Here is a 23,370-nt window from a genome sequence, read left to right as displayed (position 1 = left end):
TGGGCCAGGCGGAGGAGGGCAGAGCTGACTCCTCTCTCCCCCGCCGCCCTGCGCACACCTGGGGGCCTGCCTGGGAGGCTGGCCTTCCCGCTTCACCGGCTGGATGTCAGGGAGCCTCCCAGGCATCTCCCCAGTGACCTGAAGAACTGTAGGCCATTTATTTGGACCTTTAAATCTTTGCTGTTTCCTTTTAAAAATCAGCTCTCACCACGATTTAAGGGACTGGGAGGGAGCAGAGAAGATGGAGGCGGAGGATTGGCTAAAGCCAGTCCTTTCAAGGGCCTTGGGCTTCAAGTGTTGTGCTGGCTTCATCTCCCGTTAACCTCTCAAGAAGCTGGTTTTAGTGATAAGGGTTAAAGGTCTTTATCTGGATGCAAAGAAACGAAGAACTATGCTAACTGGCCACGTCAGATAAGGGATATATTAATTAGCTTGATTGCTAATTCCACAATGTTAACAAGTATTGAAACACAGCATTGTAGCCCATAAATATATACAATTATTATTTGTCAATTAAAACTAAAATTTTCTTTAAAAAAGAGCATTGGCTCGGTGCAATGGCTCACGCCTGTAATCCCAGCACTTTAGGAGGCTCAGGTGGGAGGATTGCTTGAACCCAGGAGTTTAAGGTTACAGTGAGCTATGATCATGCCACTATACTCCAGCCTGGGTGACAGAGCAAGACCCTGTCCCTGTTAACAAAAAAAAAAAAAAAAAAAAAAGAGAGAGAGAGCTTTGAGGACAGCAAAGCAACATGGGATTTACTGAATGGATGTTAGCTTTAAGTCAGATGGAGGGATACCATTTGAATCCTAAATACACCATTTATAAGCTCTGTGAACTTAAATAAGTTGTTTGATTTCTGTTAGCCTGTGTCTTTGTTTTTAAGAGAAGGAAAGGAATGCTTATCTCAAAGAATTTCCACCAGATGAGTGAGATGATCTATGTCAAATGATGAGCTTAGTGCTGAGCACGTGGAAATATTTAGTAAATAAATACTCATAACTGGTGTTATGGCAAAGTAGGCCTCTCATGTAATATGATTTCATGTAATATGGCTCAGAGGGCTTGGTAAAGGTTACTTTGTCCGGAAATATAATATCTTCTAAATTGACTCCCTGAAAAGACCCCAAAAATGATCTGTTGCAAAGGCAAGTGTACTGTAGTTAGGATACCATTGTCCTGAATCATCTTGGTATCTCAGATTTTGGAATTCTTGAGTGCTGTGATCTGATGCGAGTCTTTCAATGTGGGGTCCTGATTGTGATGAAGAGAGAATTTGGAAACAAACCTTGGAGCATAAATGGGAATTCAGTAAGCCCAGCTGAATGGTCTTCTGTTCTGAGAAGGGGGCTTCTGTCCTGAAAAGGACTAGCTGAATTGTCAACAGTTCAGATGAATGGATTTTCAGGAAGTCTCTGAAACAAATGATAGAGCTATTTAATCTGCTTGGCCAAGAATATCTTGAGATAGTAAATGTCACAGTGCACCGTGTAGCTGGAGACGATTTCCGTTCTCAGGAATGAAGGAGAGCCTCAAATCCTTGTATGCACTCTGACTTACATATGTCGTATCAAAGTGTGGGTAGTCTATTAAACACATAACCATTATCGATCAAATGGATCTTGGAGGATTAGCCAGTCTTCTAAAAAGGCTGTAGGGCAATGGGGCCCAATAGATGTTAATTTTGCCAGAGAGGGGAGTTATAAGGTTTATATTATGGCCATGGCCTGTAAAGGCATCTGGGATGAAATGGGTGTGATCCTCAGTGTGTGTGTATGGGGGTATCTCATTGTGTGTGTAGGGCTGTCTCATCATGTGTCTCAGGATAATAGGCAGCAAGGTAAGGCTGGTGGCCATTTTGGGGTGAGAAGTCAATTGCATTTCATGGGGATTGAAGAACACTGATTATAAATTTTACTTATTTTCAAACTTTTCTGAGGTTATTCTCCCTGGTGAAACATATGTAAAATTTGGGTGTGATCTTTGTAGTGAAGAGAATTATCATTCATTGAGCACATACTTTCTGCCAGGTGTTGTGCTGTGGATTCAATTCTTATAATGGACTTGTGAGGCAGATGCTTCAACTATCTTTATCTCTCTGACGGTACTTGAATATTTACAAACAATGAAAATTCAGTTCAGAATGGCCATGGGTCTTACTCCATTTTTTGCTGCTATAACAAAATACCTGAGGTCGGATCATTTATAAACAATAGAAATTTATTTTTTCATAGTGCTGGAGGCTGGGGAGTCTGAGATTATGGCAACCTCTGGACTGCTTGCCCTAGACATAAGCACTGACAACATGGCATGGCCAATAGTCCATGGGTCACAAGTTTGTAACTCCAGTCAAAGATATATATATATATATATATATATATATTTTTTTTTTCTTCCTGATTATCAAAGTTTATTGTACCACACAGGGGTAGTGAACCTGTGGCCTCAAGGTCACATGCAGCCCTCCAGATCCCCAGGTGTGCCCCCTCAACTGAATCCAAACTTCACAGAACAAGTCAGGATTTGTTCTGTAAAATCTGGATTCAGTGAAAAGGCTGCATTCAGGGATCCAGAAGACCACATATGGCTCCAAGGCTGCAGGTTCCCTATCTCTGATTCGGAATAAAAACTACAGAAAGTCTAAATATGCAAATAGAATCATCAATACTGCCTTCCTTTACCCTCCCCCCTTAAGTACTATTGGTATTTTGACACATTCCTTCTGTTTTTTTTTTTTTTTTTTTCATTTTTACCTGTGTAAAAATCTGCAGGGATGGGGTATGCACTAAGGGAAACCATTTGAACCTTAGTTAAGAAATACTCAGGGTAAAAATAAGGATATCACTAGATCACATTTCAGACTGAGAATTCACGAGGAGGAAGGCCCTGAGCGGGTATAGCCTGCAGAGGGAAACAGTAGAATATAAGAGGGTGAACTGCAGATGAGGACAGAGATACATTCCTTATTGTTCATGGATTTGCCAAAGGAAAGCCCACCACACCAGGGTGAAGCAAGGAGGTCCATGGAAGCAGGGGGATGCCTTTGGGGGATGTGGGGGATGAGGGGTTAAAATCAGAGACCCTGAGACATCCTCTCTGTCCCTTCCATCCCCATCTTCCAACTGATTCAAAAGACACTAATCTAGTTAGAAAATTTTTAAAACAATTAAGCAGCAGAATTTTTTTTTCTCCAAGAAAATCTTAGGAGGAAACTGTTTATGTAAACGGAGGGAAGCAGAGCTGGTCTGTCCTGAAGAGGGTGGGTGACCTGGAGCCCCCTCCCACCCCCAGACTCCGAGCTCATCCAGGGCAGTATTTGAAAACCCACATTCCTCCTCATGGTCTGCCCTCGCTCCGAGAAACGGTGTGTCCCCCTCAGGCCTCCTGGAACTCAGTGCTGATCCCAGCGACCCTCCTTCCACTCCCGGCTCTGCCCACATCTGCTTGGTGAATCTCCTCTCGTCCGGTCTGAGATACGTATTGACTTTTGCAAAACTTCCCAAGCCATTCTCAGACAAAGATTGACACGTGTAGGGTCGAGGGGAAGGAGGTTGAGCTATTTTAAATGTTAGTAAACATGACAGCTTGTTGGAGATTAACAGGAAATCATGAATAAAATCATTGGAATTTGATAAGGGATTTTTCTCTCAGACAATTAAAGATTTTTTCATTATCCCCCCTCCCACCCCGCCCAAAAAGAGTCATGGCTGAAGGTCATTAGGATAACACATTATCACTCTAATGCTCTTAAAACTGATAAACAACCAAAGTCCTTAAGCCTGTGTTGCCCACGGGCCCCTGTGTGCTATGCTTGCCATTCTTGGATCATTTTTAGCAGGCGATACTGTCGTTTAATATCTCCTGCTAAATCCTCAATTTTCTTTTAAACATCAGATATTGGATAGGCTGGAACCTTGGTTAAGCAGTAAAGAACTCTAGTGCTTTGTGGCCAAGACCTGCCAAGGAGAGAAATATTTTTGATACAAAAGAATAATTCATTAAAGGAGGTAATGAAGGCGATTTAAACCCTCCACAAACACATCACTGGGTGAAAAAAGCTCATTGCTCTCAGTTCAGGGTTATGGCTGAATGAAATGTGAAAAAAAAAAATAAAACCAACTGCACAAATGGGCCAAAAATCTCAGTGGGGCTTAGTCAAGCCTGACAATTTAGAATTTGACAAATAAGCAAAGGGAAAGAAAGAGTTTCATTAATATTATGAGAAAACCCCTCTGGAATAAGGCATTGAATTTCCATGTTATTTTTTGCACTCACATGTACTTACATGGTCTTAGGGAAAAATCTGACTTTGAGTTGAGATTTGGATTATCTGATTACAGTTCAGAGGTTCTCCCTCACACCCCCTCGGCCAGAAGCATGTACTATCTCATAAATGTGAATGGTTCGGATAATGGAAAAATGCAGTGGTGAGAGAGCAGAGCTGCAAGCCGTGGGCGTTTGTGCATGACAGTCAGCCGGTTAGAGCCCTGTAAAGCACCTAGTCCACAGGGGCTGACATGACTCGGTGTCACTGGGTAGGTCTGACCTGGTACACATTTGTCCACCAACCCTGAAGCCCAAGGAGTTTAATCTGAAAGGTAGCACGTATTAACTGCTGAGAGAGGTATCTTGGACTATTCTTCCCTCTGTGTTTCTTTTTTTCTTTCTTTTTTTATTTTTCCAGGACAGAGTCTTACTCCATTGCCCTGGCTAGAGTGCAGTGGCATCATCACAGCTCACTGCAACCTCAAACTCCTGGGCTCAAGCGATCCTCCTGCCTCAGCCTCCCGAGTAGCTGGGACTACAGGCGTGCCACCACACCTGGCTAATTTTTTTATTTTTAGCAGAGACAGGATCTCACTCTGGTTCAGGCTGGTCCCAAACTCCTGAGCTCAAGAAATCCACCTACCTCAGCCTCCCAGAGTCCTAGGATTACAGGCATGAGCCACCACGCTTGGCCAGTCCCCCTGTGTTTTTTCAAAGAGAACTTAATCTATAAGAAAATTAGATCTATAAGATAGGGTCTTATGGGACGCCTCAGCCAGAGGATTGAAGAAGCACAGAGAAATCTCGTTGAGGGGAAGGGAACCCTAAAGCGCTGTGTTACAACTCCTATCCTATGTGAGAAAGGCCATTCTGCATCCCTGCTGGGTGGACATCCAGAATTTGCCTGGGAATTTTCTGTGCTCCGTTGCTCACTATCACATAGAGTCCATCTGCTAGTGGAACAGTCTAGACACTGAGCAATTCCTTTCCCAAACTGAGCCACACCCTTGTGTTGCCATCTCTGTCTCACTTGGTCTTGTGGTCTCTCCCTCCTGAGAGTGGCCACGAGACAAGATGGCCACTCTCCAGGAGAGCCCTGGCCCCGGGTAAAGCCGTGTTCAAGTGTGTTGGTGAGGTGAGGCGGGGGGAGGCAGCTCAGCAAGACACATGAGATAACAGGAGTTACAGACCCATGCGAATACGAGGGGTGCCCACAAGAGCCAGTGGGGAGTCTGGAGGCAGCAGGGAGCTCAACCACCTGGTGGGAGGAGAGATCACCTGCGGGACTCAGCCTTTATTAAGGTCCACTGCATTACCCCTTAGGCTTTCCTGCCAGGGTTGTGGCTTGGGTGGTTTAAGGAAAACGTGCATGGAGAGCGCATCTTATTCACGTGACTCTGATGCCGGCCATTAGGTTCTATCGTGGCCGGCAGGTGTGCGATGTGTTGCGTGTTGGGTCAGTGGGATGAGGAACAGGTGGGCGGTAGCTCAAACAACCACGTGGGGAGGGCAAGTTTCCACTCCGTCACAGGTGATGGGGTACACCTGGGTTTCAAGCAACTTAAATCAGGCCTAAAAATGGATGCTGAGACAACTATATTAAACAAATTTATGACACCTTGATTAACCATAAACTAGATTCCATTCTCTTTAGGAAGAATGCCCGAGGCATCTCTTGCACATGACAGCTTTTCAGGTACTATATCTCACTCAGCATCTTCTCCTCCACACCTAACCTATAGTTTGCTTAATCTAAATGGCAGTATCCTAGTCCACTGAGATTCAGGAAGGAAGAGTGGAAATCTGATGGAAATCTCTCTCTCTCTCTCTCTTTCTCTCTCTCTCTGTGTCTCATCCTCCCCCCACATTATTATTATTTTTTCTGAGACTGAGTTATATGGTTTCACATACTCCAATTGTGAATTTCGTAAAGACAATGATATTCTCTTATATAACCACAGTTTATCAAGATCGGAAAATAAACATTGATATAAAACTATTAGCTAATCTACAGACCTTATTCGAACTTGACCAATTGCCCCACTAATGCTTTTTATAGCAAAAGAAAAAAATTGTTTTCTGGCCTGTGATCTAAATTAGCGTTATAATTACACGTCGCACTGAGCTGCTATGTCTCTTCAGTCTCCTTGAGCCTTGGTTCTTCGGTCATTATTATTATTATTATTTTTTTGCCTTTCATGACCTTGACATTTTTGAAGAGGATAGGTTTGATAATTTGTAGCATGTTCCTCATTTTGGATCTGCTGATTGTCCTCATGATGGAATTCAGGTTGTGCATTTTTGGCAGGAATACCATAGAAGAGATGCTGTGTCTTCCTCAGTGCATTGTATGAGGGGTGCATCCTATGAGGGGTGCATCATGACTGTCGTCGGTCCCATTACTGGTGATCTTGACTTTGATCACTTGGCTAAGGTGACATACGCCAGTTTTCTACACTGAAAAGTTATTATTATTCCCTTTGTAATTAATAAGTATCTTGTGACAGATACACTGGGACATTGTTGAGCAGGTGTGGCTCTGGAGAGCCTGTGATTGACATTGCCTTTTTCCTTTGTTTTCAGAGTCTAACAGCCGCAGGGCGGTGAACAGAGGCTACGTCACCAGCTTGCTCAGGCTGCATCAGGACTGGCACAGTCGGGACACAGCCAACACCTACGTGCTGATCCGCCGGGGCTTCCTGCTCTGCCTCAAGCACATTGTCACCCTCCGCTCGGGCAGGGAGGCCTTCCTGGCAGCCCAGGGCATGGAAATCCTCTTCAGCACTGCACAGGTAGTTGGCGCTGGATTCCATTTATGGTTGGATAACATCTGGATGATTCCGGAACCATCCCAAACAGCTGGGAAACCTCCATATATTTCTTGCTACTCACTATGGGCAGATGTTCTACATTCAAATCCTCATTCATTTATTCATTCACTCATGCATTGGTTCATTCATTTATTCAACATATATTTATTGAGTACACACTATCAGGGGTGCAGTGTGGTGTAGCAGCTAAGAGTGTTGATTTGCCTTGGCTAACACTTTGGGAGGCTGAGGTGGGAGGATTGCTTGAGCCCAGGAGTCCGAGGTTACAGTGAGCTCTGATGATGCCCCGGCCTTCCAGCCTGGGCAACAGAGTGAGACCCTGTCTCAGAAAAAATTGTGAAAAAAGATTATTGACTCCTGCTAGAATGGCTACATTCAAATCCCAGCTTGATCACCTACAGCTGTAAAACTTTGGAGAAGCCACCAAGCCTCAAGTTTCTTTTTCAAAGAAAAGTGGAAACTATAACATCTAGGTTGTTGTGTGGACAAAGTAAGTTAATGTAGAAATGTCATGTGCTTAGAAGACTGCCTGCCATAATTTAACTGCCTTTTGAGTATGAGTAGTTATTGGAATAATTAGCCCTGGGGATCCAGTGGTGAATGTGACAGACAGGACATATTGATCTTATGGGGCAAACATACTAGCAGGAGAGTCAGACATTAAGCAAGCAAAGAATCCAGTGAGGAAGATAATTCCATATTGCTCGGTGAAATCAGTAAAGTAAGGGCTTAGGTCTACAGTGACTGCCACAGGCAGAGGGAGAAGGTGTTCTTTTAAAGAGGTCAAATCCTCTCTTAGCAAGTGACACCTGAGCTGAGACCTGAATTATTGGAGGTGCTGGCCTTGCCAAGTTTAAGGGCAAGAACATTCCGGGCAAAGTGAATAATACCTCCAAGCATTGCTACTTATCTGCACCCCAGTGGCATATGTGGTCTAGGGTCTCATGGATTTCAACCCGAGTAGCATATTCCTTAATTTCACTTGCTTAAGACTAACTTAAATGCCATAGTTTGAAGATACAGATACTCTCTCTGTTGGTGATATGAGTATCCCAAATGTCCGTCATCTGCTCCCCACCTTCTCCTGGGGCCAAGGCAGCCGTGATTCACATGCGTTATGTTCCCGTCGTCTTCCTGTGCCAGTCGCTGCACTCCTCTTATCAGTCTCGTCGCTCCTCCCTGGCCACCCTCCGATCTTTCTCTACCTGAGTACATCCCAGGTAATGAGCAGCCAATGACAGTGTTGTTTTCCAACCATGGTATCTAGAGATACAGATTTTTCTCATTAAAAAAATGGCTTTCCCCCCCAAACAATAACAAAATACTGTGCTGCAAACCAGTATCTAATTTTCTATCTGATATCACCTCTGGGTTTCTCTCTATAATTACAGCTTTCAAACCTTCTCAGTCATGAAATAGCTATATTTCACATTCTATTTCTTTGAATTTTCCCAAGCTTTGAATTTTTCCAAACCTCCCCATTCCTTGTAAGCTTGTGGTCCCCCAAATCTCTCCCAGTCCTCGTGACATGCCCTCCTGCATTGCTGACGGCTAACAGACCTCCATTCCCATCTGTGTGCTGCACCCCATTCCTCTGCCCTTTGTGTTACTGGCCGTTTCTCTGTTCTGTGCTAAAAAAAATTGAAAGAATAATAAAGGAAGAAGATGGTGATCGTGGAGGCACATGGTTACGATAGGAAGACGGTGGAGAAAACAGCGAGTGAGGCCCAGGCAGGTGGGCAGCTGCGAGCCTGGGTGCAGGCTGTTAGAAGTGGTTCCTCAGCGGGTCAGTGAAGACCTCAACTGCTTAATTAAGCAACTTAACCGAAAGCTCCGAGCCTCCAATTACTGTTGGGAATGGAAGCAGAGTGCGAGTGGAGGCAGAATCTGCACTTTGTCGCAAGGTTTCTCCAGCCCGTGTTATAATCGCTACTGGGATTGTATGAAAAAGAAGCTCAGGAGGGGTCTGTGGGACAGCACTGAGTAAACAGGCCATGAGACACCAAGGCTGTCACCTGGAAGAGAGTGCAGAATGTACGGAGGACAACTTCAAGGAATTGAATTCCTCACTCCAACCCCCACCTTGCTTTTTGCTTTTGGTCTTTTAAAGTGTGTTCTCCCAGAGATGTTATTAATTTTACATGCAAAGTCTGACGTTTGACATTCTCATGTTTTTGGAAAATGACCCTTTCAGGTGAAAGATATGCTGGCCTGGCTTAGAAACCAAATGGCCCATTACTCTCCCCTGGCGGAATCGTAGCCAGTGTTGAGCAGCCTCCCAGACCTGGGCTGGGTGCTGTGAGCACAGATGCCCTTGCAGCTGTGCTGGGGTTCAAGCTGCCTGTCACCCCTCCTCTCCCTCCTGCTAGAGGAGGCGTGGGGGTCACTGGGTGGACGATTCAGGAACCTTGGATTTGGGGATGTTATTTCAGTTGCTACTTTGCAAGTTGTGCTGCTGCAGCAGCAACAGAAGAAGATAGAAAAGAAGAGGAGGAGGAGGAAGAGGAGGAGGAAGAGGAGGAAGAGGGGGAGGAGGAGGAAGAAGGAGAAAGAGGAAGAAGGAGGAGGAGGAAGAAGGAGGAGGAGGAGAAGGAGAAGAAGAAGGAGGAGGAGGAGGAAGCTACTTTGTATTGAACTCTAACTGGCTTAGCACAGACTCTCCAATTTTGACATTTCAAAAAGCTTTTGAGGTAGGCCTATTATTATCTTCATTTTACAGATGAAGAAACCAAGGCACAAAAATGTTAAGTGATTCCCCAGGTTCACAAAGCTGGTCAGTGTTGGAGCCAGGGTTTGAAGCTGGCAGTCGGTCCCACCCGACAGTCCGCGTGTTGCCCACTGCACCAGCGCTGTCTTTGAGTTGGTCACGCATCAGAGTCACCTGCGGCCCAGTAAAACAGAGCTTGCTGGACCCCGTTCTCAGAGTTTCTGATTCTGTAGGTCTGGGGTGGAGCCTGAGAATTTGTTTTTCTGACAAGTTCCTGAGTGATGCTGATACTGCTGGTTGGGGAATCAACACTTTGAAAACCACTGTCTTATACTATTTTTACTGGTGTTTATGATGTAATTACAAACCTACTGGGCACAGATTGATGGAGAAATAACTATTCTGAGTCCTTCCTGCAGCCTTTGCCCATCCTGTTGATCTGTTTTGTCTTTCTGCTGAGTCCACTGCTTGTATTGTCTCTCTCTTGGTGACGTTGCCTCTTTGTTTCCCGGGTCACACATTCCTGCACAGATCCGCTAAACATGCCCTAAAAGTTCAAAGGCTGAGATTGCCCACATGCAGGGAGGAGGCTGTATAGTGTAATGTAGTCTTGTGGGAGCTTCGGATGAGGAAGGAGGAAGGAGGATGACAATTTGAGTGTGAGGTTAAAAACAAGAACCCATATAAGGATCCCCTGAAACAGTAGGAGAGAGTTATTAATGTAGAGAAACTGTTAATCACAGAAGGCCAAACCTGTGTAAAATAAGCACATAAAAGGACTACTCTTTGGTGCTGCAACAATTTAAGCAACTGAAAAAGTTGCTAAAATTGGTGGTTTTCAAACTTAGCATGCATCAGAATTACCTAGATAGCTTGATACACACAGATTGCTAGACTCTTCCCTGGAGTTTCTAATCCAGTTGGTTTGAGGTGAGGTGCAAGATTCTGAATTTCTAACAAGTTCTGAGGTGATGCTGATGCTACTGGTCTGGGTACCTCACTTTGAGAACCATTGGAATAAGCAGGGATGTAGCCTTTCAAAATTCACCAGCTATCGCCATTTGCTCAGAAAGAGTATCAGGCCAAGCCTTGCGTCTTCAGGATCCTCTGCCCAACAGGACCAGCCACCACGGGCAGCATCGTGGATCTGAGGAAGGAAGGACTGAATCCTAACGGAAATGTCTCCAAGTTGGAATCAGGACCTAGATACCCCGGAGGTCAGACTGGTCTGAGATCATTTTGTTTATTTGATAAATGCTTTCTGAGCTCCTGCTCTGTGAAAGGTCATCACCTTTGGGGCTAGGTTATGTGGGGACTTCAACAATGAAGATGATAGAGGACCCATCCTTCTCAGGAAAGTTACATGCTTCAGGGGCAGTAGGAGATGGATAATGGCAGTGCAGGCAGCGAGTGGACGTATCACAACAGCACCATCTGCAAAGCCGGGCAGAGGAAGGAGCGCCCTGCGTGGTCTTGGCTGGCCGGAGAAAGCTCCGAGAAGGCAGTCACATTGAGTCAGGCTAGGGGGACATCTTGAAAAGCCCGAGAGAAACGCTCGGTGTTTGCACTGTTCAGGGAAGAACAAGGAGGTGGCATGAGGCACAGACGGGGAGAGAAGCAGTGTAGAACTAGCGGGGCAACTAAGATAATTTGGAAAGTCAGGCAGAAGGAAAGACTGGGTGAGAATAAACCAAAAGGTCCCAAACTGAGGGTGTTTCCATGTAAGACATTCCTAAATTGAAGCTACGCCACATCTGCTCTGGGCCTCAGCATTTGCCCGTCTGCGTTCAGAGAGTGGCTGGAGAAAGAGAAGGGAGAGACGGGGATACCAGGCTGGGGTGGAGGAGTCGCTCCCTGACCCGAGACCTGAATGGGGGGAAAGAACCGGTGACAGGAAGGTCTGGATATGAGGGTTCCGGGACAGAAGAAGAAAGCAAATGCAAAGGCCCTCAGGTAGGGGCTGGGGGTAGGCGGGGTGAGCTTGAGAAACAGAAGCGAGGTGGCGGAGCGTGCTGAGTGAGGGCGGGCGGCGTGAGATGAAGTCGCAGACATAGGCAAGGATGGAGCATTTAGAGCTTCTCGAACCATGATAAGAAATTTGGGTTTGATTCCATCAGACCTTAAACAGGCATGAAGAGAGGGGAAGGCATGAATTAGAAGGATAGGGAGGGCCAGATCATACGAACTTTCAATCAGGATTTTATTTCTGTCAGGTTTGAAGCAGAGAGTGACCTGATATGATGTATGCTTTTCATTTTTTTATTTTTGAAAACTTTTAAATTAATTGTAGTAAAATACACATAACAGAATTCACCATCTTAACCGTTTTAAAGCGTGCAGGGCAGTAGTGTCAAGTATGTTGTACTAAACGCCACCACCACCCGTCCCTCTCCAGAGCTCTTTCCATCTTGGAAAACTGAAACTCTGTACCCGTTCAGCTGATTTATGTGTTTAAAGGGCCCTTCTGGCTGCCATGTGGAGAGGAGGTTATCAGAGGGCAGGGGGGAAGGAGGAGAGTCAGGGGAGGAGCTCGCTGGCTGTGGAGCTCAGTGGGAGGTGCTGGCGGCTTGGGCTAGCTAGAAGCAGAGCTGGGACTTAAACCCGGGACTTCGACTCTTAGTTGGGATCCTTTTCCACTGAAATGTTTCACTTTGTCATCACGAGGATTATTACTGGGCTCTTCCATGATTAACAGTGACTTTTAGGATCTACTTGCAGATTCTTATGGTATTTTATGAACCTAATGATGCCTCTGACATCCCACTAGCTAACACCGAGTGCTCACTATTAGGTGCTTTGCCTACTTTAACACATTTAATTCACACACAAACTTACAAGAGAGGTTCTGCCATTGTCTCCACTTTACAGATGAGGAAACTGTGGCACAGCTTGCCAGGGTTATGCAGTGAGGAATCGTCAGCCCAGGATTTGAATGTAGGTCGTCTGACGCCAAGACCTGAGCAGTTTGTTATTACTCTACCTTGTCTATGTATCATTGAAGTAGGATATTTGTTAGTATTATTACAAAGCTAATTCAAAGACGTTAACTGTGACAAAACACTGAGTGTTCTAAGCACTGTCCTATTTCATCATGCCTTCCAAGTAGCAGGTGTATTATTGGGAATGATGGGAAAAGGGGGCCTAAAAAAAATCTCACCTTTGCCCCCAGTTTTGAGACATTTGTCCACAGGGATCCTATTTCTTGGAGTCTTGTCATTTTGTGATGCACAGCACAAATGCCAGCCCCGCACTTGCAGGAGACTGAGAGCAAGTGGCTCTTTAAAGTTTGCCTCCTGGGCACCTCATTTACCTCACTTTAGTCCCAGCCTTGCCCAGAATCTATCTATTAGCATGAGAGAAATGTTGACAAATGGATCTAAGAATTTCTATTATCTCGGAACCAGGGATCATCTTTAAATTCATAGAAATTTTCCCCAGAGTGTAGCAGACACCATATACAGCATTATCCTGAGTGCCTTGGTATCTGTAGACTTTAATACCCCTTCCATGCCCCAAATCCAGTTCATGGTGTGGCTCAACCTTGCAGAACACTTAGACTTAGCTCCACCCTGCTACTCACATACTTTTTACCTGTACCATCCCACCAAGGTAAAAAATATGATCATCTCTATCATCATCAAAGACAGTCACAGACGTACCTGGATGTAGGAATTTTTGACCGAGTTCCCTGGCCTGGACTTGGCTGTTTCTCCCAAGATTGGTGCTCAGAACTTTATCTCAGATCAGCCATTTACCTCACTTTTTCTCTTCTTCTTCCATCCTGTTTTATTTATTTATTTTTTCCAATACTAACACTTTTCACTAAACACTCAAGGCCATTTGACCAGGCCAAGGAATGAAACAGCCTCCATTAATTCATTTTCCACTGAGCGTTTACTGCTGTGTGTGCAGGGGCTGTTGATTCAGGACACCTTCTTGGTGCCATCTGAGTGCACAGAAAAGGAGAGGGCATTCTTGACTGTATTAAGACATTTCTGTTTTGAAAGCTGGATGACTTATATTTTGGAGTCATTTGGGTAGCTTGAATTCATGGCCAAATTTTTATTAAAATTTGTTTTTCTGCATGTTCTTTCATGTGGAGCTACTTGCAGTGTGGGCCTGGAGATGCCGCAGTGTGGCAGCTTCTCGGCACCCACGCCGCCCTGCGGTGGGTACTCGGCATCACCGTGTCTACGTCTATGCCTTGGTGGCCTCAGAGCTTGCTGCACCCTGTAGGAATGTCACACTGGAGGCTCCCATTGTCAACTTTTTGTACCAAGTCAGTAGATAAAACATTTACTAAGATACTGAAGAAAATGGTTGTGTTTTTGCCAAAGAGATATTGAACTATATCCAACTCTCTCTCTCTCTTTCTGAATTTAGTGAACTTGTTCTTACATTTTTCACGGTGTCTGAAAAGAAGAGTATTGTCATGTTCCATCAGTATCAAAATGTTACATCTGCAAACCCAATTTTTCTTTGCTTTGGGAAGGTACCAAGAGGGATCAACACTCTGGGCTTCGAGAAGAGGCGTGTTATTTAATTTAGGTACTTGGGATTCACTTAATCGTTTCTTCCGAGTTCATATTTTATCCTTTTTCTTCTATATTTTTCTCTTCATAAGGCAGCTGAAAGAGAAAAGCAAGACTCCCCTCAATTCAGCTACTCATTCCCTGACTCAGGCAGTGATTCACAATGGCACATGGACGGTTGAAGGAGACGCTCTCCTCCTCTCCCCCAGCTACCCTGGGCAACGTCTTGCCTCAGGCCCAGCATCCCTTGAAAGAACTCGAAGTCTGTATTCAGACTAAATGCATTCCGGTAACATATGAGCTGTGCAAGAGAAATAAAAATGCAGATTCTGCACTGGACAAAATTCTATATTAGCATGTTCAAATTCGACATTCTACATTAAGGCTGTTTACTGTCTCTTTAGGCTGTGTATACTTCATTACTTGAAATAGTGTTACAGCAGAGAAACTGTACCTAGATGTCAGTGTCTGATGCAATCTTCCCTTTACTCAGAGCTGCCTGGATGACAGGAGCATGGAGCCCGTCAGCTCCGAGGCGCTTCAGATCCTGCGGCGATGCTACCCTAAGAGTCCCCTTCCTTTGGTCACAGCCAGCAGTGCTTATGCCTTCCCGGTCCCTGGGAGCATCACCTCTGAACCTCCACGTGATCTAACTGAAGGTAAAATAAGTGGGTAACTATGACCTTTAAGATGAGTGTTTGTATTTTGCCACTATTTCCAAGGAACGTGGATGAAAATAGAATTAGTTGTTTTGTAGGTCAACCATGATTGTTTAAAAAGCTAATGAGAGATATATATGAAAAAACAGTTTTTTCATAAACAGAGTGAACAAATACCACGCTCACTTATTTTGTTCTTAATTACTAACTGTGGCCACTTTGCCTGGTAGCTATCAATTACCTGTACAGTCATCTCAGCTAATTAAAAAAAAAAATTCTATTCACAATCCTGTGATCGAGTCTCTCCACTGTACTGACTGATTGTGAAATTAGTTTGCCCTAAGGATGAAATGGAAATAAAACTCTTGCTATTTACAACCCAGGCTAGTCACATTGGAATATTTGAAAGTATGATTATTTAATCTCTAGGAAGATCTTACTGTCAAATAACTCTAGTGCTTTTCAGCCCTGCCTTCCTACCATGGAATAGATTTTCTAGAGGCAGGATTTTGCCCCAGTGGCACTGGATGCTTTCTGTGAACTTTTGTTTTAAGTAACTTCCTTAATCTAAAAACTGAGGACTCAATTAAGGTGACATCTAAGTTATAACAAGTTTCATATATAAGTGAACTCTAAACTTTAGCAATGTTAGTTGCATAAATACCTCTACCTTAAGTGGGAGAATCCAGAGTGGTATTCGTGTGTCATTTCATTCTGCACTTCCTTTGTGTTCAGTGAGGGACAGCTGCTGAGACGTTACAACATGGTGCTTCTGCATGTCCATGCACACGCCATTCACATGCACCAATGAGCGTTAGAGTGTGTTGTGATATTGTGCTTGTAATAATGGGACCCTTATTTGTGAGGGGAAGAAAAACTGATCACTGTGTGGTGTGAGTCTAAATTCCATGCAAAAAGCCTCACTTACTTCACCTCTTTCTCTCCATCAGAGGATTTTGAGGATGACGCTGATGAAGAGGTGGACAGAGGCTCGAACTCTGAAGACGTGAAGGAAGAAGTAGGTACATGAGCCCTTGCTTCTAATGACCTCCACACTCACATGATGCAAAGAAAAATGTCACTTCCTATGTTTGCTTAAGCCCAGTGTAAATTTTAAGGACTTACTTTAATACTGCCACTCCAGTGACAGTGACGCTCAGTAAGTGACAGCTACTGTATTGATTTCCAAGTTGTCGTTTTCCTCTTGGTATGTCTGGTACAAAGTCTCCTTGTAAAGTCACAGGCTATCCGTTATTAAGACACTAATACTCCATCAGGATTAGCCTTAGGTAGACACTGAATGCTTAGGTTGGTTCAATGAGTGCATGTGACACCATAGAAAGATTTTTCAGGAAACTTTCTAGAGACCTCACCTATCTTCGAAAGTCACTCTGCTTACCTACCTACTCTGCACAGGGCTGCTGCATAGCACGATTCCATTTACTTCAGAGTCTGAGTGAATTGCGCTCTCTTATGTCGCATGGTGCACAGCCTGGCCAGCAGGGAAGTGATGCTCCTTGGTCCCTACCCCATAATGGCCTGTCCTGTAGAACAGAGGTCAACAAACTTCCTGTGAAAACTCAGTAATTATTTCAGGCTTTGTGGACCATATAGTCTTTATCATAACTACTCAACTTCACTGTTGTAGCACAAAAGCAGCCATAGACAATACATAAACAAATGGCCATGACTGTATTTCAGTAAAACTTTGTGTACAAAAGCAAGCAATGAGACATGGTTTACTGATTTCTTTTCTACAGCAAGATTTAGAAACCTTGGAACTATTGGCATTTAGACTGGATAGTTGTTGGCTGTGGGCAGCTGTCCTGTGAGTTGTAGGATGTTTAGTAGCATCCCTGTCCTCTACCCACTAGACATCAGTAGCACCCACCCCTTTGCCCCCAGGCATGAACCAAAAATGTCTCTAGAAATTGCCAAAATTGTTCCTAGTTGAGAACCACTGTTCTAGAATAATAATTTGTCTATGAGTTATCATTCTGTCTCCATTTCTGTTGGTGGACATGGACTTGGACAAATTCATTCAAGTTATAGTTTCTTAATTTTGTCATTTGTAAATAAGATCCAGAAGTAAATATTACTTTTTATGACATTCTTGGGGATAAAACTTAAATTTAAAAATTCTATCTTCCTTCCTTCCTTTCTTCCTTCCTTCCTTCCCTCCTTCCCTCCTTCCTTCCTTCCTTCCTTCCTTCCTTCCTTCCTTCCTTCCTTCCTTCCTTCCTTCCTTCCTCCCTTCCTTTCTTCCTTCATTCCTTCCATCTGCTTAGAGAGAAAGAAACTTTTGATTTCTCCATCAGTTAATCAGTGGCAGTCATATGAACACCACCTCTTAGCTATCTGTAGGTTTAGACTGCTATTGATAGTCAGTGTTCTCTGGGTTTTGTTGATAAATAGAATCATTTCTGAAGCCATCGGTAGCAAATTGGTTCTTTGCTGTGGCTTGGTGGTATAGGCCTGTGGAGTACGTGCTGAATTATTTGAATATTACTGTGCTGCTGCAGTCATTCATCAATGCCACTTTGCCCTCCTCTCTTGCTTGCTTGGTGATAACTGATGCAGAATGTCAGTCACCACATGCATCTGATGGGGAGGGACAAGGTGCCCGGCACCACCTGACTTCACACAGCGCGGGAGGGAGGACCTGGGTCCTCCCTCTGCAGGGGATGGACGGGTGGCATGGAGTAGAACCTAAACAATAAATAAACCCAACTGGGAAAGAAGCACAAAATAATAATTTATATGAAACTTATGGGAATTGCTGTTAATTTGAAATTTGGAGGAAAATTGTGAAAGACAGGTGGGAGATCACATTTTCTTTTTGCCCTGGATCTGGAATATAAGCATTTATTTTCCACATTTATTTGATTTAGGCCTTTAAATCTGACTGCCACGTTTTTCCTTAACTAACCAAGTACACTTCTAGAACATATAGTATATTTTCCTCCCCTATTTTATTAGGGAAACTTAATCTAGGATATGGAAAGATGAAGACACTGGACTGGTTGATTCCTGGTGTCTTTTCTCTATAAAGCCCTGTAATCCTTGGAAAACACATGAGCATTCAGAGGAGAATCACTGTCACCATTAAATTATTATGAAATGATGATCTGTCTGGAAGAAAAAATAAAGTGACTGGGATTATGCAACCTAATGAAGAGAAGACGGGTGGTGACTTGGTTAACTTGTAAACGTACAAAGGGATAGAGGTATAGCAGGAGAGTTCCAGCTCCTTCCCATATCCTGTAAGGACTCATATAATTTCTCTCCTACTTACTTCTCAAAGCTCATCTCCTCCAATCTTCCTCTTGTTCTCTATGCTTCCTTCACCTTCATTAGGTGAGCAAATTTAAGCTTTTCTTTCTGCCAGTAATCCCTTTCCAGGTCTTTGCATAGTTGGCTCTTTTTGTCATTTAGGTTTCAGTTAAAATGTTATCTTCTAAGGGGTCCTTCTCAGATCCCCCAATCTAAACAGCATCCCATGCCCCGGACTCAGGCACAAATCACATCACTCTCTTTCATCATTTCTAGGACATCTATTACTGTTGGAAATTACCTTATTCATTCGTTTACTTTCTTATTTACTATTTTTCTTCTCTCACTAGAAGGAAAATTCCATAGGAGCAGGGACTTTTGTCTGTTCCATTATTACCGAACCTTAAGTATCTAGAAGAGCACCTGCTCGTAGTAGGTGCTCATTAAATGTTCGTGAAAAGACTGAAGGACCTAATAAATAGAAACAGTAATTATAATGATGTTGTTGATGGTAGGTGATGAGAATTTCTTTTATATTGTGCTTTATTGTTTCTATAGTTCATCTCATTTTATATAAATTATTATTTATTTCTGATGAGGCTGACAAAAACTGAAATAAATGCTGAGAAAAGTTGTATATTTTCTTTCTTTTTATTTTAAAAATACAATTCAGCATATCAAATTCTTTATTTGGAAGCAAGGAAACCATGTCCTGAGATTCTGAAGAAGCACATATGTATCTTGTCTCGACGCTTCTCAGGTTGGACTTCCTGACTGTAATCTGTTCTATGAATATTGCACTGTAGGATGACGACTTGGAAACAGACGTGGACAAGCTGAGTTCCAAACCTGGTCTTGACCGACCCGAAGAGGAACTGGTGCAATATGAGGCAATGTGTCGTGAGCTCTCCTGTAGCTTCGAGGTAGGTCATATGCTTTGGTTCTGCTCTTTGGAGATGCATGGAGGGTTCTTTCCAGAACCTGGGAGGCCAAACAGAGATGTCCAGATGGAAAGCCTTGCTCATCATTAGCAATCTTCTTCTGGGATCTTTCTGAGAGAAAAGCGAAATGCTAAGCAAAAGTGTGAAACAAGTGGCCAAGCTAGGATGCATGCAAGCGTTCTCTGATTTGGTTCTACACCTAGGTTAGAAATATAGTCATGTGCTTCATCATGACATTTTGGCCAACAATAGACCACATATGCGATGGTGGTTCCACATGATTATAATACCACACTGTTACTGTACTTTTTCTACATGTAGGTGTATGTGGATACACAAGTACTCACCAGTATGTCATAACTGCCTACCGTATTCAGCACAGTAATGTGCTGTACAGGTTTGTAAGCCAGGGGCAATAAGCGGTGCTATACCATTTGGCCTAGCTGTGTAGTAGGCTACCATCTAGGTTTATGTAAGTACACTCTGTCATGTTTGCACAATGACAAAATTGCATAATGACACATTTCTCAGAAGGTTTCCCCTTTGTTAAGTGACACATAACTGTGGAATGAAGGTACACATCACTACCCATTGTCTGGTGGGCAAGGTGCCCTGCCCCTATGCACTGAAAAGGCCAATGAAAATTTATGATGACTTAATTGTTATCATGCCAAAGTGAGAAAATTGGCTTAGATGGTTTTTTGAAGGTGGCAGTCCTGAATCCAGGCTTTTTTTTTTTGTTATTAGAAACAAATTGGGAAACGTAGACCTAGTGATGTTAATCCAGAGTCTAGTTGCTGCTGCTGCTGTTGCTGCTGTCAATATTTTAGATTTGCTTTTTGATCTCCATTATTTTCTTATGGCTCTTAATAAGTCATGAATTTGGGTACATCTAAGGGTGTAAGCTAAGTCACATGTACAAAAGCGAGTTCATATATTCTGTTCCACTTCAGAAAGCAGAAGGGGATCAGTAGTAACAGTTTCAGGGAAGGAAATTTCAGTTCAGTGTAAGTAAGAATTTTTAAAAGTAATCAGAGTTATCCTCAAATGAAAGACATCACATTGGGGTGCAGTGAGGCCCCCATAAATGAAGTTGTTCGACCCTGTTGTAATTTAGTGGGGCTGTTACAGAAGACATTCATATACTGTTTAGAGTCGAAAGCCCCTTCCAACTGTGAGTTGCTATGATTCTGTCATTTATTTGACTCTTGAAGGTCAGTCTGTCTTCACTGACCTTGGAAAATGCTTGAGAAATCATAAGATTTATGCTTAGCTCTGAGCCCAGAGAGTAAGGCCAGGGATCAAATTGTGTTCTCTACCTGGAAGGAAACAGTAACACACTCTTTTCTATTTTAAACCTGAAGGAACTGGAGTCCCAATTTGGAGATAATGTGAACTTTGGAGAGGCTCAGTGTAGCAATCACCACATTCCCACTGCTGCCGCCTCGAAGCAGCATTGCTTGAGTAAAGACCAAAGCTCCAGGGGACAGGAAAGAGAAGAGACAGCCCAGACTTCCCTTCTGCAGATGGTAAAGACGGGGAGGTCCGCTGTGCATCTGGCCTCCAGAAAAAGGCCTGTAATGAACCCATACCAAAACGTACAGTCCAACGCTCTTGGGAGAGATTCTTCTGGAAATGAAATCCCTAACACTCAGGCTTCCCTGAAAGAGGATGCCGGGGACCTAGATGCGATTTTCTGCTCAAGGTTGAGTGCCTTCCTCTCCAACTCCGCGAGGCCCAGAGAAACAGCCGCAGTAATAGACAAGCTTCTGCAGACACACCCAGAGCGTGTGCCTTTCCATGATCCTTATCTTTATACGGCCAAAGCCGGAAGAACCACGTCTGTGGTGGACTTCAAGACAATGGCATTTCCTGACCTCTGGGGACACTGTCCACCTCCCTCTGCCCAGTCCATGTTGGAACGCAAACGTGGAGTCCAAAGGTGATGGTGCTACTTACTTGAAAGCTCTATTTTTTCTCTTGTTTAATATTTTTACAGGTGGGACAGTTTGTACAAATAATTCTGCCATCTATGGTAAAGTGAGCATTATTCAGGAACATGTTAATCCTGCCAGGAAACTTGTGCCAAACACGCAAACTCACCTTTCTACATTTTCCATGTAATCAATAAATTGTTCTCTTGATGGTGAATCCCAGGAACTGCTCCCATTTGAGCTCCTGGCTGGTATCTCTGACCCTACCCCTGCACATTTTCTGCCATGCTCAAGTGTTTTAAGAAACACCCCATAGGGGCTGATCTAGCGCCATCTTACCCCTGCATAGAACAACTTCCTTCTGAGTCTAGGTCTCATGTCCACCTCCCCCTCCCCCTTCTCTCACCCAACCCCAGTGAACTGGATTGGAGATGCAAGAGGGTAATCTGAAGGACCCCCTATGCTTTCTTCTTTCCTCTTACTTAAATCTCCCAGATATTTCTGTTTCTTAGACAGAAGACTGACCTCAGCTCCCTGGAAGAGACAGAGTGCGGGGAATATAAATGGCACAAGATTACAAAGGTTTAGGGGAGCCTCCACACCTTGAGGATGCTCTCAGTTTATAGTCCTAATGTCTCTCTCAGAACTGTCTCAGTGCAAAAGACCCCCTTATTCACATAACCAGAAAAGCTCCAAAGTTCCTCAGCCCAAATTGTCTTGACAAAACTCATCTTCAACCCAAGAATCCTTTAGTGAAAATGTAACATCTCTGCTTCCTACATTCCTACTTCTCAGTGCAGTTTTATTTCTTGATGAAGAAGAGAAGAAAGGAGGGCAGTGCTGTTTTAACCCTTTGAGCTCAAGGTTGGGGGCATTATTAAACTTCTCTCTGCTTTCTTATTTCTCTGATGACCCCCAAGGCCCTTCCCAGGTGACCATAGGATGACTGGGGTGGGGAGTCAAGGCCGACCCTTAAAATGTTCTCAATATTCCTTTTCAGGATCAAGATATTAGAGGATGTCCGGAGGCTTATCCAACCAAGTGATGTTATAAATAAAGTCATCTTCAGTTTAGATGAGCCTTGGTAGGTGGTATTGTGCATGCATGAGATGGAGGTGCATGGAGAATTCTGTTAATGGCAAGAGAATAGGAATGTTTCGTGTTATAATAATCCATTCCTACTCCGAAAAATAGCATGACAAAGAGTAAGGTTAAAGATCTATAAGAAAAAGCTTATCTTTAAGAAATGTCAAACGGTGTTCAAGAATAGCAATGATGCATGTGTTCATGAGTTCTTGATTTCATTACAGGCCTTTGCAAGATACAGCTTCTAATTGCTTAAGGTTCTTCTCCCAGTTCGAGTCAGGAAATCTTCGCAAAGCCATCCAAGTGCGTGAGTAAGTAAGAAAGCCACCGGGCTGGCTCCTGGCAGCTCATGAGAGCAGGTTGTGGCCGTCTCTTCCCCATTCTCTGTTCAATGACCCCATGCTGGTAGCTTGAAACCAGCCATGGTGGGAGTATTTACACCATAAAATTTGGCAAACACATAAATGAAGGTTTGTTCTTTCAGAGAGTCAGGTGTTAAACATTTACCAGCACACCACTAGGAGTCTCACGAGCTACCACAGCAGAGCGAACTGTTCATTAGAGAGGAACTGCTATGAGTATGCCTTACATTCCAAATAACAAGTCCATGTTTGGGTGCGAGAGTACTTTGACCAGGATGTTTATGCTTCCATTAGCCAAAGCTGGATCTGTTGACATGGAAGTGTACATGGCACTGTTTATCCTGCACCTCTGTATGTCGTTGCTCCCACATCTGTGAACTTAGGTGGCAAAGTCATGGGCTCCCCATGGAGAGGTGGGGACATCCTTCATTTGAGGGAACGTGCCGTACTCCACCTCTCTGGCAGAACACACAAATGAGCTGTTAATAGAAAAGGGTTTCATAAGCAAGGAAAGCCTAGAGCTGCACAAACTAAAAGGAAGGAAATAAAAAAAACACAAATGAGTTTTCTTTTTTCAGTGGCAGAAGAGACTGGTGTTCTTACTACATTATAATTCTGTCTACTATAGCAGTGTGGACTATGTTTCCCATATACCCAAAGGCAAGATATATGAGGGCTGTCCAGAAAGTATCCAGCTATTGTATCCAGGTATCCATTGTATCCATGGCTGGATACTTTTCAGACAGCCCTCCTATAATCCATTTCCTACTGGTGAA

General features: G+C 43.8%; 1 protein-coding gene across 1 annotated transcript in view; it reads left to right on the top strand.

Annotated features, from left to right (window-relative positions):
• AGBL1 (AGBL carboxypeptidase 1) overlaps positions 1 to 23,370 on the top strand; it is a 641,096-nt gene that overhangs the window by 65,023 nt on the left and 552,703 nt on the right. Inside the window, exons 7-13 of the mRNA XM_045560454.1 lie at positions 6,853 to 7,061; positions 14,833 to 14,998; positions 15,949 to 16,016; positions 19,078 to 19,194; positions 20,577 to 21,154; positions 22,147 to 22,230; positions 22,457 to 22,543. Of these exons, the coding sequence (XP_045416410.1) occupies positions 6,853 to 7,061; positions 14,833 to 14,998; positions 15,949 to 16,016; positions 19,078 to 19,194; positions 20,577 to 21,154; positions 22,147 to 22,230; positions 22,457 to 22,543 (1,309 nt within the window). The remainder of the gene's footprint in view (positions 1 to 6,852; positions 7,062 to 14,832; positions 14,999 to 15,948; positions 16,017 to 19,077; positions 19,195 to 20,576; positions 21,155 to 22,146; positions 22,231 to 22,456; positions 22,544 to 23,370) is intronic.

The sequence above is a fragment of the Lemur catta genome, chromosome 9 (genome assembly GCF_020740605.2).
Source record: "Lemur catta isolate mLemCat1 chromosome 9, mLemCat1.pri, whole genome shotgun sequence".
NCBI classification, from domain to species: domain Eukaryota; kingdom Metazoa; phylum Chordata; class Mammalia; order Primates; family Lemuridae; genus Lemur; species Lemur catta.
The sequence above is the reverse complement of the archived record's forward strand: the minus strand, read 5'-3'. Positions and strand labels throughout refer to the sequence as shown.